At 42.3% G+C, this 15,229-nt stretch overlaps 1 protein-coding gene across 1 annotated transcript in view; it reads left to right on the top strand.

Moving 5' to 3' along the window:
• LOC141777748 (receptor-type tyrosine-protein phosphatase N2-like) overlaps positions 1-15,229 on the top strand; it is a 284,709-nt gene that overhangs the window by 104,990 nt on the left and 164,490 nt on the right. The window contains exon 11 of the mRNA XM_074652276.1: positions 6,170-6,249. Within this exon, the coding sequence (XP_074508377.1) occupies positions 6,170-6,249 (80 nt within the window). The remainder of the gene's footprint in view (positions 1-6,169; positions 6,250-15,229) is intronic.

Genomic DNA, 15,229 nt, shown 5'->3' on the forward strand with positions numbered 1-15,229 from the left:
AGCGACCTGCACAACCTCAGCGACTGAAAAAGACAACAAAACTTCCCATTCCTAACAGTTTCCTCTCGGGGGGGGCCAGGGCCAGAGAGCGGCGGCGGTTCAGCGAGCCTGCAGCGGAAAACGTCCACACTGGCAAACATATGAATCATAAAAATGAGCCTACACTCCGCATTGTGCCAGGACACAAAACAAAACCTAGAGAGTGACTCACTCACTCGCGTTTCATTTGGAACAATTCAATACTGGTGCATTAGATAATACAGACGGTGAGCGCTTTCAGCAAAAAAAGGCCTTGGAAATGTTTTTAGCCGGCGTGGTTGGACTGGTAGTGGTTGAGGGCGAAGCAGCGGGCGGGCGGCAGGGAAGCGTTGATGTGGGTGGCTTGGCAGAGACCGTCGCTGGCCGCCGAATTAATCACGGCCGTTGCGTAACCGTCACTGAGTGTAGACTGGATGTTTTTTTTTATTTAAACAGGAGGGTCAAGGTGATGTAATGTCTGTGTCTGAGCTGAGGGGTTATATCACAGAGCCGCCACTAGGAGGAGAGAGTGGGTCTGAACAGGCTGGATGTGTGAAGATGTGTGAACACTGCATAAGCAATTTACCATCAACCTTTATCAGTCATTTAGTCCAAATGTTGAGTTTTATTTTCCTGAAACTAGTGACACAATCTGCCACCAACATTTTGATTCAATTAAATCTGGGTACAAAACACATTATATACAGTCATCACAATCAGTTGATGCTCTTTAAAAGCTTCATTTAGCCTAAATTGTGTGTCCTAAAAGCTTAATTTAATTAAAAGTCTCCAAGCTAATATTGACTATCTTCATCTTCATGACATTATCTGCTTTGTTTTTTTTACTTTATTTATGCGTTTTTCAGTAAATATACATACAATACAGACATTCAAGCAAACAGTGTTCACTTTTCAGGAACTCTAAGGGGACAGCCTTGTTTCAGCTCAATGACATGATGACTTTACACATTGTCTGGAGGATTAGAGATCAATTTGTAAAAGAGCATGTAATCCTTCAACTAATCTGGAATAATGCAAAACATTTTTTGGGGGGGGTTCATTATGACCCCCTTTGATGTGTTATGTATCACATACTTTTACTGGGGAAACTTGAGTACATTTAACTGCTGATACGTCAGTAAAGCTTTTGAATGCTGGATGTTTCCTAGAAATGGAGTGTTTCTCCTTTGTGGTATTACTGTGGTTTCAGAAATAAAAGACTTTATTACTTCTTCCACCACTGACACATTTATAGGTAATAATTACCAACAGTGTGATTTCAGGGTAGTTTTTTAGCTTCATCCTTCGATGTCCATAGAAAAGGACTATTCATTGTGTAAAGGTTTTGTTATTCTTTCAACCAAAGACTAACGTTATGTTTTCTGTTGTCAATCTTGCCGTCACTTTTTTTAGAGCCATTTTTCAATGAAATCAGTCATTATAATGCTCAGTGGTGGACTGAGGGGCAGGGGCGGAAAAAGTTAAAAAGGCACCAGCTGCACGTGGTGGGACACTGGCGCACCCTAGAGGGCACTTCATCACATTTTCTCCACTGAAAGGGCACCCTAGAGGTCATTTTATGATGTTTTCACCATTAGAAGGGCACCCTAGAGGGCACTGTATGATGTTTTCTCCACTAAAAGGGCACCCTAGAGGGAATTTTATGTTTTCTCTACTGGAAGGGCACCCTAGAGTGCATTTTATCATGTTTTCTCTACTAGAAGGGTACCCTAGAGGGCATTTTATCATGTTTTCTCCACTAGAAGGGTACCCTAGAGGGCATTTTATCATGTTTTCTCCACTAGAAGGGTACCCTAGAGGGCATTTTATCATGTTTTCTCTACTAGAGGGGCACCCTGGAGGGAACTTCATCACATTTTCTCCAATGGAAGTGCAGCCTAGAAGGCATTTTATGATGTTTTCTCCACTGGAAGGGTACCCTAGATGGCATTTTATCATGTTTTTTCTACTAGAAGGGCACCCTAGAGGGCATTTTATCATGTTTTCTCTACTAGAAGGGCACCCTAGAGGGCATTTCATCACATTTTCTCCATTGGAAGGGCACTATAGAGGGCACTCTATGATGTTTTCTCCACTAGAAGGGCACCTTAGAAGTTATTTTATCATGTTTTCTCCTCTGGAAAGGCACCCTAGAGGGCATTTAATGACTTTATGACAGTGATGCATTTATTACTTTTTGATTACCATAAGTAATAAAGTGTGTTTTTATAGATTGAAGGCTTCTGAACATTTCTAACCAAATCTTTTTTTCTTCACAATATAGTTTATATCAACATTCACATGCAAATATCTTCCAACATGTTGCTGTATATAGTCTATCATTTTTTTCGAAATGATAAATATGAGCACTAGAAGACGTATAAATCACCTTGTGTGAGCTTCGGTGAGTGACGAGGTTATTTACGAGGTTCAAAGTCGATGTGGTGTCTTTGTGCGGGAGCTGCCCTGGGTGGCAGGGGCCGACAGATGGATATGTGATCAACTCAACATGAGTGATTTTCCCTCCTCATCTCACACGGAGACTCCGCCTGCACCGGCTGATAAATCACTTCATAGATGTGACAAATATATCAGCCTCATACCTCGGAGGAGAAATAATGGTCAGAAAAAGGAGCCGGCGCGTTGTGTGGAGGTTCCTCAGACACACCAGCCGAGGCTCTTTTCGTAGTTTTTGTCTCTTTGGCGGCTCAGTTTATCTGAACTGGACTCCAAAAGAGATATTATGTGAATTATAGAGCAGTATGATGTGGAATTCATAACAAGAGTCAGGAGAAAAAGGTGTTTCCTTATTATTTCTTTTTCTAATTCAAGCACTTAGCTTCACCAAGTTTCCCCCCGGGGATCATTAATTTGACCCAGTCTAATTAGTTTGTTATTGCACCTTAGAATAGTATAACAGTACCACTGCTGCATAGAGTGAATGTGAGTTTGTGTTTTTCTTTGATACATTGACCTCAGGGCCCAAGAAACCCAATTAAAAACCCACAATAATATATATTTAAAAAAAAAAATGCATGACTGGGAATGTCAAATGAAGGCTGTTAATCCAACGGTTTGAAAAATAAGACTTTGGAGTTTTTTACCTGACGGTCGGTGAGATAGGATAGAAAGTGTGTTGCAAAAATTAGGGCGAACGCCTCCATAGAGGCATGGCCTGATGGATTGATGGTTCGAGAAATGCTCATTAGAAAAATTGTATGGCTTTTGTTTAGGGAAAAAGAAAATGTAAAGGGACTGTTTTTAACTTCTTACACGTATAAATCATTCCGGGTCGGTGTCCCATGCGCGCTCGCGTGTGGCTACGCTGTTCAGACAAGACTCCAACACAAACTACACAGAAGCACCAAAACCGCAAAGTTCTATCTAGTGAAGCCCGTCTGTTAAACAGTGTTGGCCACGGTCGGAGGACGCGGGGGAGACCGTAGCTTTGGTCTCCAGGACTGGAGTCTCTGCTGTACTCTGCTCCTCTGCCTGCCTTCACTCACACACCGCGCTCGTTCTCGCTCGCTCAGCTTGCTCCACATCTCACGTGCATGCGCGCACACTCCACACTGCAGAAGAGTTAGTTTAGCTCTGAGAATATCTAGTGAATGTACAGTGGACATTTGTGCAGAAATAACTGCTGCAGCTCCTCCAGTCCAACAGAGGTTTCCCGTGTCTTGTGAAGTGACGGGGCTCCGCAGAGAGAAACGTTATCGTCTCCGACCAAAACTCCGGTGTCTCCCGTTCCCTCCGGCCGCGGTCGGGAGGCTGAGGCAGGAAAAGCCAACACTAGGATCAGCACTGATTCATGGAGAGACCTTCGTCTGGTCAGCTAACATTACTGCCAAGCAGCTGAAATATAGAGTGATATTGTGCTTTTAGCTGACGTGTGTCCCCTCACTGTTTTGAGCGATGCTCGTTCATGTCTATGTAGAGCGAGCACAAGAGTGAGCAACAGGACGCTGACTTTCGTTGACTTAACGGACACAGATGTCGCTGTTAACATCAATTTCTGATTCTTACAAATAGTCCCTTTAACCGATAACCAACCCTTGCTAACCGATTATTAACCGTTAAGTGACAGGAATAGCAGCCACGGTGCTGCGTGTACAAATGCAGCCACTTTCCCAGTAAAAGTCCGCCACCATCACCGCATCATTTAGTTTAGCAGGTTGTCAGCTGTGTGTCTGCCCGGCATAACGATACTCTGTCGCCCGGCGTTACTTTAGCGATTGACCGACAAACCGTGTGTGTGTTTGTGCTACTTTAGCAGCTCTAAGTAGCTCTGCTGGCGGCCTTGTGTTCCCCCATAACCACACACATACCCTCCGTCAGCGCGGAGTAACTTTAGCGACTTTCTGATAGACTGTGTGTGTGTGGCGGCGGTGAGTGTGGGTTTATCGGTGGCGTTCTAGCTGTGAACGTAGCTGTAGCAGACAGAGTGTGTACAGTTTATTTGTCGGTGAATAAATGCTACGAGGCTACAACTCCTCCACTCAAGCGAGCTACAGACCGAGCCAACTTCCTGTATATTGCATCGTCGTTGTCGTGCCAAAAAGTGATCATCCGACAAAAACTGATTGCCACTCACGGGAGCATGTGCAGCTTCTTAATGCTGTAGCAGCCAGTTTATAGTCTACAGCTGCTGTTTTCTGGATCAAACGGTCATTATGTGCAAATACACATCACTGTGTGTCTGTGGTTATAGCAAAAAAGACTCTCTTAAGGTGGGCTCTTAAGGTGGACCTGCTTTTTTGTCTTTAAATTGACAAGCCGCTCCTCTGAGTTTTGCTCAGCTTTTTAATGAATTATTAATATTTATTTAACCGTTTTAATCGATAGCGTTAGTCGGTTAAAATTCTTAATGTCTGTTAACGATTAAACGGTTAATTATTAATATCCCAGCTTTTGTTAGAATATCCAGGAGAGAAAAAAAAAATCTCAGTACTTTTTTGTGTTTGTTCACTTAGTTTAGAATAAATTTGACTGCATATTGGACATTTTGTGCAAAGTTCAAAAAGTAACAGCACTGAGAAAAGATAGAATTTTGTTCAAAAGGTAGAATTGTTTTTATCTTTTGTATTTTTCCTATCCTTGTGCTACTTATTTTACTTTATTTGAATCTTTAAAATAGGACACATATTCCGTGTTTTTTTCATGTTTTTACTGAAACTGAAGCGGCGGACCCCACAGCCTGCAAAAACACCCTCAAAACAATGAATGTGAAACAATTTAAATCCATCAACCTGTGACGAAAACCACTTTTCTTAATCCCTGAAAACGTTTTGGGACGATTTTTTTTTTTTTCTGCCAGCAGCTTTGGGATGAGACCTGCTCCATTAATGATGTCACCATATTTTATAATAGTGTTGTTACAGTCGCAGTCGCTTCCTATAGCGGCGCACAATACCTCCTGGAGGGGAACCCGGTAATATATCTTCCTGCTGGGCCTTTAGTCTGAATTACAGCAGGAAAAACAAAAGGTTAATCACATTGGGAGACTCCGCTCTGCCTCTGACCACCCAGCTTCTCTCGGGCCGCTCTCTCAGTGTTTTCAATTCAAGCTGCTTTATTGGCATGAATGTTGGATGAACCAGGGAAAAGAAAAAAAAGCACCAATACAGATGTCTTTCTGTCCCTTTTCTGCCTATGTTGTCTCTCTTCTTGCCTTTTTTCGCTGCCCCACTTTCTGTCACCCTCAATTTACATCCATCACGACTATATGTGTTTGCAATCACCATACGTCGAATCAAAATGTAAATGCATTGTGAACCAGGCTGCTAGAAATCCGTTCGCTCATCTGAGAATCCCGTATCGGAGCGTCCCTCTTGTTGATGACCAGAATCCTCTCATCCCCGACCCCCCTTTCTCTTCATTTCCCAGCGTGCTTAAATGCCGCCGGGCGCATTACATTGAGATTCAAGAGGTTATCTCGCAGTGGTGATGGGGATTGCAACAGCCTAAAGGATCGCCACTGGTTAAAGCTTTTCTTTTTTTTTTTTTCAAGCACCACATATGGCTGAGCTTTAATGAGCACAACACCTTTTCTCCCTCCATCTGAAAAAAACAACACATCTCCTGCATGGAAAATAGATTGTGAGGTTGTCTTTTGTGAAGCTTCTGACTGTGTGCTTGTGTTTTTTTACAGGGTGGTGGGCCCAGCTGTGACCTTCAAAGTGAGCCCGAACATTCACAACGTCAGCACCGCAGATGTGGCCAACGTGGCAGGTAGGTTCTCCTTGAGTAATGTTGTCTTTATACTGACAGAGAAAAAGACAAGCCATTATCACCGGCTTGCTGCTGCACCTGAGGCCCCACATGAACATTTGTCAAAACTTGTGACTTATGGTGTTTTTTTTTCTCCCACTGTGTATTCCTCCGTACCCACACTGGCACTTCATGGCAATTTTTTATTTTTTTTTACTATCGCTTTGTGTTGAGTTTGGTTTAGTTTGGGTAAGTATTAGTGGTATTGGCCCATTTTGAAAAGAAGCCAGCAGGATTTTTCTTTTGTGTCACAAATCTCCAAGCAGCCATGTTTGTTTGGCTCCATTGTGGAAATCCATTGGAGAGTTGGATGTGTGCCTAAAATCACATGCTAGAAAAAAAAAAGAGAGACACCAGGAATTTGTTGTGTTTGGGAAATGACTCAGTTCATTTATGCCTTTTGCAAAATATGAAAAGTCTGATAAAGGTAGAGTTTTCTCAAAAGGACGCACAATGTGGCCATCGGTCTTTTATCGCCGGTCAGTAGGAATTGTACCTAAAAGAGTCCAGTCCAGCTAAAGGGGAACTAGGTAGCTAACCAGGCAGCAGCTTAATTTAACAAGTCAATGCAAGTTTAATAAGATCACATACAATGAAGATTTATACTTTTAAGAAAATGGTATATCTTCAATCTGTATGTGCAACCCCCAAAATCGTTCAACAGGAAATACATCACATTAAAGAAGGAAAGATAACGTATGGCCCTTCATTTTAACATGGCACTACTTGCTTCTAATGCTATACCTTCCAGAGGTGGGACCAAGTCATTGTTTTTCAAGTCACAAGTAATGCCCGGTTCAGACTGCGCGATATCAGCCCGATCATAGCCCGAAACGGCCGTCGTAGGGGATCGGGATCAATAAATGAGTGCCGGTGCGAAAAGCGATCCTCTAATCTCGTGTAGTGTGTCATATTACACGACAACCAACGCCACGTCTGGGACGCCCCACGACACCCCGAGGAAGTCTGGCCTGTCAGAATTTTTCGTCTTGACACGCCTAGTGTGACATCTCCAACGACGTGTTCCTTTGCGTTGACCAATCAGGTGCTCTCTCCAGCACGCAGTCGCAGTCAGGTCACTTGGTAATAAACAAACATGGAGAAAAGGAGGAGGGATGCCGAGTTTGCTGCTGTCAGGTGGGACAAGGAAACTGACTGAAGTATGGACAGCCTGTACTGTCCTCTCTGTGCCACCCAGGAGCGCATCCACAACCCTTTTTTCTTTCTTTTCTTTTTCTTTTCTCAACACCAGACCGCCAGCGTCACACACAACGCTTCTATCGCCATGATCGACAGTTGCCTCAACCGCCTCCCCGATGACATCTGAACTCGCACATGATCGTGGAATACGACGTGCCATGATTGGTCGTGGTCATACGTGTAGTCTTGCCAGTCACCCGACTGAGACACTGCAGGAGTTTATGGCGCTGTGATGTTAGATCTTATGGCGCTGTGATGTGGTGACCATCGTCAAAGACTAAAATATCCTGTAGTCTGATCCCGGCATAAGTCTCAAGTCTTTGCTCAAGTCCCAAATCATGTCCCAAGTCCTACTGTAAACTTTGTGTTTCGAGTCCTAAACAAGTCAAAGCCAAATGTAATGCCATTTGCATCTCTTTCTGTAATATTTGACCCACACATTTTGCATACTGGAATTAGTTTTTTTGTGGACCACTGCGTAGTTTTTGCACGCAAACGAAATTATCGTTGGTATTTTTTCTCAACTTGATTGGATGCTGTCAGATTGGTTCAAACTAAGTAAATCTGGGGAATTAAACGTTGACTTGCTGGGAGTGAATAGCATTAACGTTAGTTGATTCAGTAAATGAAGGGAAATGAATTGATTCGTGGCACACTTTTAAATATCATACTTTTTGATCTATGAGCTTGGGGGAAGGTATCAAGTATTTTTAAGTCAAAAGGCTTCAGTCCAAGTGAAGTCACAAGTCACTGTAGAGTCCAAGTGGAGTTGCAAGTGATTTTGTCAAGTCGAGTCTCAGTGTTAGTTAATGATCCAGGTAGCCAAAATGACTTCTCCTGGTTTACAGACTGAGGCCGGACCTGTGATGACTGATGCTTCAGGTCCACGCCCCCCCCAAAACCAAGCCTAATCTCATTAATAGACCACAGCTATAGCTCACATTTAGCTGCGTTAAAACACAGCTCACACATATCTCTTATGTGGAGGAATGATACATGAATCACTGCCTCTGAATGTTTCAATGGTTGAGGAATGTGGATCAAACATGTGGATTGAAACAGTCATGGATTATGCTCGGTATTCGTAAATTTTTAGATCAGGGGTGGGAATGTTACTTCATTTATCTTTGGCTTAAGCAGCTAATCTCATTTGAGTTAAGGTCTCTTCCCAGAGAAACACATCCATACCAAAGAAAAAAAAAAAAAGTTGTGTGCAACTATAATCATATTAAAATGAAAACTAGATTTCACCCAATTAAAACGGCTCTCCAGTAACAGAAAGATGAGCAACAGATAATATATCTCTGCTGGGGCTGGAATAACAGGAAGCAATAACTAATGCTTGATTAGAGCTTTCATGAGTTTGTGTTGTATTATATTGAGTGTGTTTCCTGCTGTGATGTATGATGTACAGTATGATGGGTTTTAGTAGTTAGTTTGCATAACTAGAAATCTGATGATGAATGCAAAGTCAAAGGATAAACTGTTCTGTTGCTCTTATCTTCCGTTCTTGGTGGTCATATGAAGAAGCTAAATCCAGAGCTGGTTGAATTCTCTAAATACTGTGAGGAAAGGTGCTTCAATGCTTCCTTTCTTATCTCCTTTAGCATAGGATACAATGAATTATCCTTTACCAAAGGATAGGAGATAAGGCCGTCCCATAATTCGTTGCGGCAGCAATTTTCAAAGTGACGCACCATTCGGCCGTCAATAACATCCACCCTCACCGTTTATAAAGGACCTATTGTGCTTTTGTGCTTGTCCCCTTTACTTTAGGTAGTTTTTTTGTGCATGTAAAAGGTCTGCAAAGTTATAAAGCCCAGAGTTCACGCCAAAGGGACTTACTCTCCCGTCCTGCCTTTTCTTCCATAAAGTGGTAATGTCACCAAGTAACACATTTGCATAGTACCTGCCTAGCAGCTAGTTTGGCACGCCCTGAAACTTAAAAAGCTAGTTAGAGCGGAGTCCAAAGAGTTTGGTTCGGTTAACCAGTCACAATAGTTGGCCAGCTGACCAATCAGAGCAGACTGGGCGGGGGGGGCAGGAGCTCAAACAGAGCGTTTCTGACAGAGGGCGAAAAGAGGTGCTGTAAAGTAAAGTAAGAGTAAAGTAAAGCGTTTTTTAAACATTAAAGCCAGTGGGAAATCTCAGGGTCTGAAAAGTGAAGCCAATGCTGAAGCGCCTTAAACTTGCATTCTTTCTAACAGCCAGCAGGGGGCGACTCCTCTGGTTGCCAAAAGAGCCTACTTCTCACTTGATTTATTACTTCAGTAAACATTGTAAACATGAGTTTATGGTCTCAATCACTAGTTTCAAGTCTTCTTCAATACAGCATGATGTTCATTTAGTAAATGATGGTCCCATTTAGAGTCAAATAGACCATAAAGCAAGGGATGCTTTAGGGCGGAGCTACCCTGTGATTGACAGGTCGCTACCACGGCGTTGTCCGGGTTTGGGAGTTGTCCATGTCTTCGTCTTACAACTTTAACCCTTTCACAGTGTGTTTTCAGTTCATGAAAGTTAATCACAACATTTTGGTCACCTAAAAATGTCTCATTCATTCGGTTGTGCTTAGCTCCGCCCTCTCGTGTCACTTTTGGTAGCCAAAAAACTCAAGATGGCGATGACCAAATTGCCGAAAACCATAGTCCACAAACCAATGGGTGACCTCACGGTGACTATATCCTCTTCTCGTATACAGTCTATGATTACAGCGTGTCGACATGTTTGAGTAGGAACCCAAAATACAAGTATGCACCTGAAAATGAGCGTGATAGGTCCTCTTTGATTGATAATAATTGATAAAATGAAACCATCTTATCAGGAGGTGTGAATTGTACAGAATTGAGTTTGTCACTGTACTCATTTTCTCTGTGTTACAAAAAAGAAACTTCCTTAAGAAAAGAACCCCCAAAAAACCCATCCAGTGCAGTGTGATTCTCTTTGCATCGTATTGTCTTTTCCTAAGTCCTCCTGAATCCTCCTTGACATCTTTCCTTTACCTCATGACGTTTTCCATCGAGGTCAAAGAAAAGTGGTTAGGAAAAGACATTAGCATGTATTTTTTTTGTTAATATTCGACCTCAGCCCAGGACTCCATAAAATGGGGATAGGAATATGCATTTAAACTTCCTCATCGTCAAGTGATTTTTTCCACCATCTTTCTTTTTTTTTTGTCTGGAGAAAGGGCAGATGGTTCGTCAGCGATTCCGTTTCAAGATCCTCCAAATCCAAATGACTCCGTTCATCCTGTTCTGTCGCATGGAGAGGGTCTCTGTAATAATCTCTCAGAGTGCAATCCAGCAGTAGAGACATTGTGAATGTGTGTGGGAGTGTGTGTGTGTGTGTGTGTGTGTGTGTGTGTGTGTGTGTGTGTGTGTGTGTATACTGGGCTACAGTATGACTCACGGTAATGAGGCGAGGGTGTTGATGAAGTGGGGAATAAAGAGAGGAGGAATGTTTGCCATTAGCCAAGCTGTCAGTCCAGAGAGAGAGAGAGAGACTTTCCTGATATTCCCTCGGCCCAATTCCAGATCCACACACACACACACACACACACACACACGATCACACACACACACACACACACACACACACACACACACACACACACACACACACACACACACACCAGATAACATGAGTAGCTCACTGCCTGTTTTTTCCCCCCAACATCTTTTCCCTGCTTGATAATTGCAACCCCACCTCCTCACCCACACACCCACGTTTATACACACACTTTGTGCTGATTATGAAACGGCTTCTCTCCTGTTTTTAAGTGCTATTGTCGGCGTTCTCATTTCCCGCCCGCCACTCCCGCCGGCTCCGCAGGGTCACAGATGAGCCTCGATTGTTATTAATGCAAACATTTGACAGAACGTGCTCGAAATGAAATATTGCGTCCTCTCAGCTAAAGTGCAATAGCGTGGGCGGGCCCGTCTTTAAAGTGTCGTTTGTCATATTCAACTAGAATATCAATCCATCCCAAAACGTACATTACCCCCCCGCCCCCCCGGTCAGGATTTATAGTGCTTTTCTGAAACATTAAGCTTTACACGGCCATTGTAATGACGTCGTTCTATCATCGTTTATAGCCGCTCAGCAGCGGATGGTAGAGATCGGACGTCCATCTCTTCTGTCACAAACTTGTGTGTGTTTTGGTGGAACGCTTTTGGCAGCTGTGTTAAAAAATAATTCAGTTTTATTTGATTTAATCTCTGCGAACACATCAGTATAAGACCAGCGTGTGCCAAAGAAAGGTTTAAACATTGAACTATGTGCAGTGGATTTCAAACCATTGAATGTAGTCACTCATGGAGGCTGCAGTTTGTATTGCGGTTCAATTGAACTGTGTTACACTGAGAAGTGTTTCTGGTATCCAGGAAAATAATCATAAGCATATTTAAACAGAAGGAGGAAGTTTGATAATATTGGATACAAGTTAAAAAGTTAAATGAACATCTGAGAATATTTTATATTGTAATGACAATGAAAATGGAATAAGAACTGATGATGACACTGCACTGGCAATGAAATAGTTAATTTGTCCAATGTATTAAGCTCCAAATTCTAAACCAAACTCAACTGACTAGTAAATATAGGCAGCGCTTAGATGAGAAAACAGAATGTTTCCATCCCACAACTATTTTAGGGGCGGGAAATAATTTCACGTTAAAGCAGATAAAATCAAATTATTATGTTCCCTTTGGGATTGAACTTAAATTTCCTGATTTCATGTTTGTCACTGAAGGCAAATTCACCTCGTTAACATGAACACACAAGAAAGTCAGTTTTGTTTCGTATTCTCAGTTTTCTACTCTATTTTCTCATGAATACTTAATGTCACGGACATGTATATACTAAGAAATAGAGCGTGTCATAATGGTATGACACGCAGAAAATAAAAATACCATTAATTCCATTCATTCATTTATTCGTGAATTATTTTATACACATATTATATTTATGTATTTATATTTTGTAGTTTTATTTAAGTATTTAGTTCCATCAATTATTTTGTTATTATTATTACATTTGTTTATTTTTTCTTTTTTTTAAATATAGCAATATTGACAGCAAAATGTACATATAAGTCAGTATTATCAATAAAAGTACCCTTTTTAGACTGTTGTCCTATTAACATGTAAGCAACATTTTAATGTTGTATGTATTCAAGGTAGAGCTGGTTTTAACCCTTTAATAATGATTGCACAGTTTATCTGTACCTATGGATCCGATTTGATGTTTTCTATGTTGTCAAATAAGTGTAGTAGAGTAAAAAGTACAATATTTCCTTCTGAAATGTAGCAGAGTAAAAGTATAGAGTACTATAAATTTAAATAAAAAAGTATTGTACACCACTGGAGTAATATACCTACATAAATGTACAGTACTGTAATGTGACTATGTAGTCAGATTTTCGTATTTTAGACAAAACCTGAAGCCAGTTGTGAATGCAGCCTCGCAGGAGTCCAGTTTAAACCTCGTCATCTTTCTCCTTCTCACACCGGATCGATTGTGACCCCGGCCTCCACCGGGCCGGCCAGACCTGGTGTTGCATTTTAAGAAGCCACCTTACCACTTCTGTCACGCGCGTCTGCCCATTGTGAGCCACTCTGGGGCCACCGGGGGGCCATTGTGAATCGTGGGGGTGGATGTCAAGATGGTGGGCAGCGAGGTGCTGACCCTCATTGTCCGTCTGAGGGTGGGCGGGGGGACCCGGAGGCTACTTCCAGCGGTGCGTCACGGCCGTGAGAACGGGACCCCGTGAATAGGCCGGGGGTCAGGGTCAGGACAGTGGGCAGCTCAATTAGCACTTAAGCAGGAGGAGAGCAGCTGATATAGCCTCATCCCTGCACCGGCTGTTCAGATCACTTTCTTTTTTTTTATCCCACCAGCACTTGTTTTACATACATGCTAATCATGAAGTAGAGATGCTCACACATGCCCAAAAGCTGTCCACTCTGGGGATTATGGACGGTTTGGACAGTTGCTGCTGGTCAGCTTCTGTCTTTTCCTATCATCATAGTGTTTTCTGGAGTTAAACTAACCCCGTCTTTGTTATAGGCAGACAATAGCTGGCTGCTCAAGTGAGTCAATGTTGCATCTGAAGTTTAATTTGTGTGTTGACATGTAAATAATTTCCTGGCGGAGAGGTCACTATCAGTTTAATAAGTTAAAAAGACCAGTGAATGCCTAATTTACATGCTAATTAATGGAATATCCCTTAAAAAGGTGGCGGGAAATGCTTGTTATTCCTAGTTCACATATCAATCAAAAAAGGTCTTTTGTTGGTACTTTGTTGTTTAGTCTCAGGCTAAGGTGTTTTTCTTTTTAAACATCAATGAATTTTATTTTAGATGTAAACACTTTTTATTTTTTTTGCATAAACTGTTACACCAGATGACATTTTCTTTCACATGACTTCTACAGGATTTCTATCTGATGGATCCTAAAAACTTACAATCCTAACTTTGACAACACACACAGCAAGGTTCAGACCAGTGTGAGTGTCAATACAAGTGCATTCAAATAGCAGAACTCTTGAATATACAGTGCTTTATGCTGTCTTAACAAAGGTAACATGTCTGAAAATGTTTTGGGAATAAAGCTCAATATATATTTAAGACTTGTTTCATTTTGTTGAATTACAAGATCGACATATTGAGGTGTGTCTTAGGGTGGACACCCTGTGCATGTGAAAGTGTCCTAACAGTAGATGTAAGATATTAAATATAATATCCCTGTGTCTCTGTGATGATCATGTGTGATAAATAAATAAAGTCAGAGACAGAGGTAGAGGCTTTTTTACATTACCGTTTTAATCTCTGTACATTGTTCTTATACTCTTGCTCTAAGCCCATATAACCTATCAACATATCCTCATACAACGGTTCCTATGATATCTTACGAAAAGTTATTTCTCATTGTCCGTGCGTTCTCCCACAAATATCCAGCAACATGAGCGATCAGTGCACCTGTGTAAGCCCCCTGCAGTGTTTAGGCAACAAAATGACTTGGTTAGGTTTAGGAAAAGATCATGTTTTAGGGTCAAAATAAGTATGTTTGTTTTGTAAAATAAGTACGTTTGTTACGAAACTTCCATAGGTGGCGTTAGTTAAGTACGTTACATAAGTTTCTGGTTATCCGGGGCCGGGTCTGGGGGGCAGCAGGCATATCAGGGAATTCCAGACGTCCCTCTCCCCAGTAACGTTTTCCAGCTCTTTGTGGGGGACCCCGAGGCGTTCCCAGGCTAGACAAGATATATAATCTCTCCAGCGTGTTCTGGGTCTACCCCGGGGCCTCTTAACGGTTGGATGTGCCGGGGAAACCTCCAAAGGGAGGCGTCCAGGACGATCCTGATCAGATGCCCGAACCACCTCAGCTGGCTCCCTTTCGACGCGAAGGAGCAGCGGCTCTACTCCGAGCTCCCTCCGGATGTCTGAGCTCCTCACCCTATCTCTAAGGCTGAGCCCAGCCGCCCTAAGGAGGAAACTCATTTCGGCCACTTGTATCAACGATCTCATCCTTCCGGTCACTACCCAAAGCTCACGACTGTAGGTGAGGGTCGGAACGTAGATGGACCGGTAAATTGAGAGCTTCGTCTTCCGGCTCAGCGCCCTCTTCACCACAATGGTCCGGCACAGAGCCCGCATAACGTCCGTGATATCTGATTGGATCGGTGTTATCATTATCATCATTAGTAGCAGTTGTAGTAAAGTGTTATACAAACCTGTCTCCA

Source organism: Sebastes fasciatus, chromosome 11 (assembly GCF_043250625.1).
Source record: "Sebastes fasciatus isolate fSebFas1 chromosome 11, fSebFas1.pri, whole genome shotgun sequence".
Taxonomy (NCBI): domain Eukaryota; kingdom Metazoa; phylum Chordata; class Actinopteri; order Perciformes; family Sebastidae; genus Sebastes; species Sebastes fasciatus.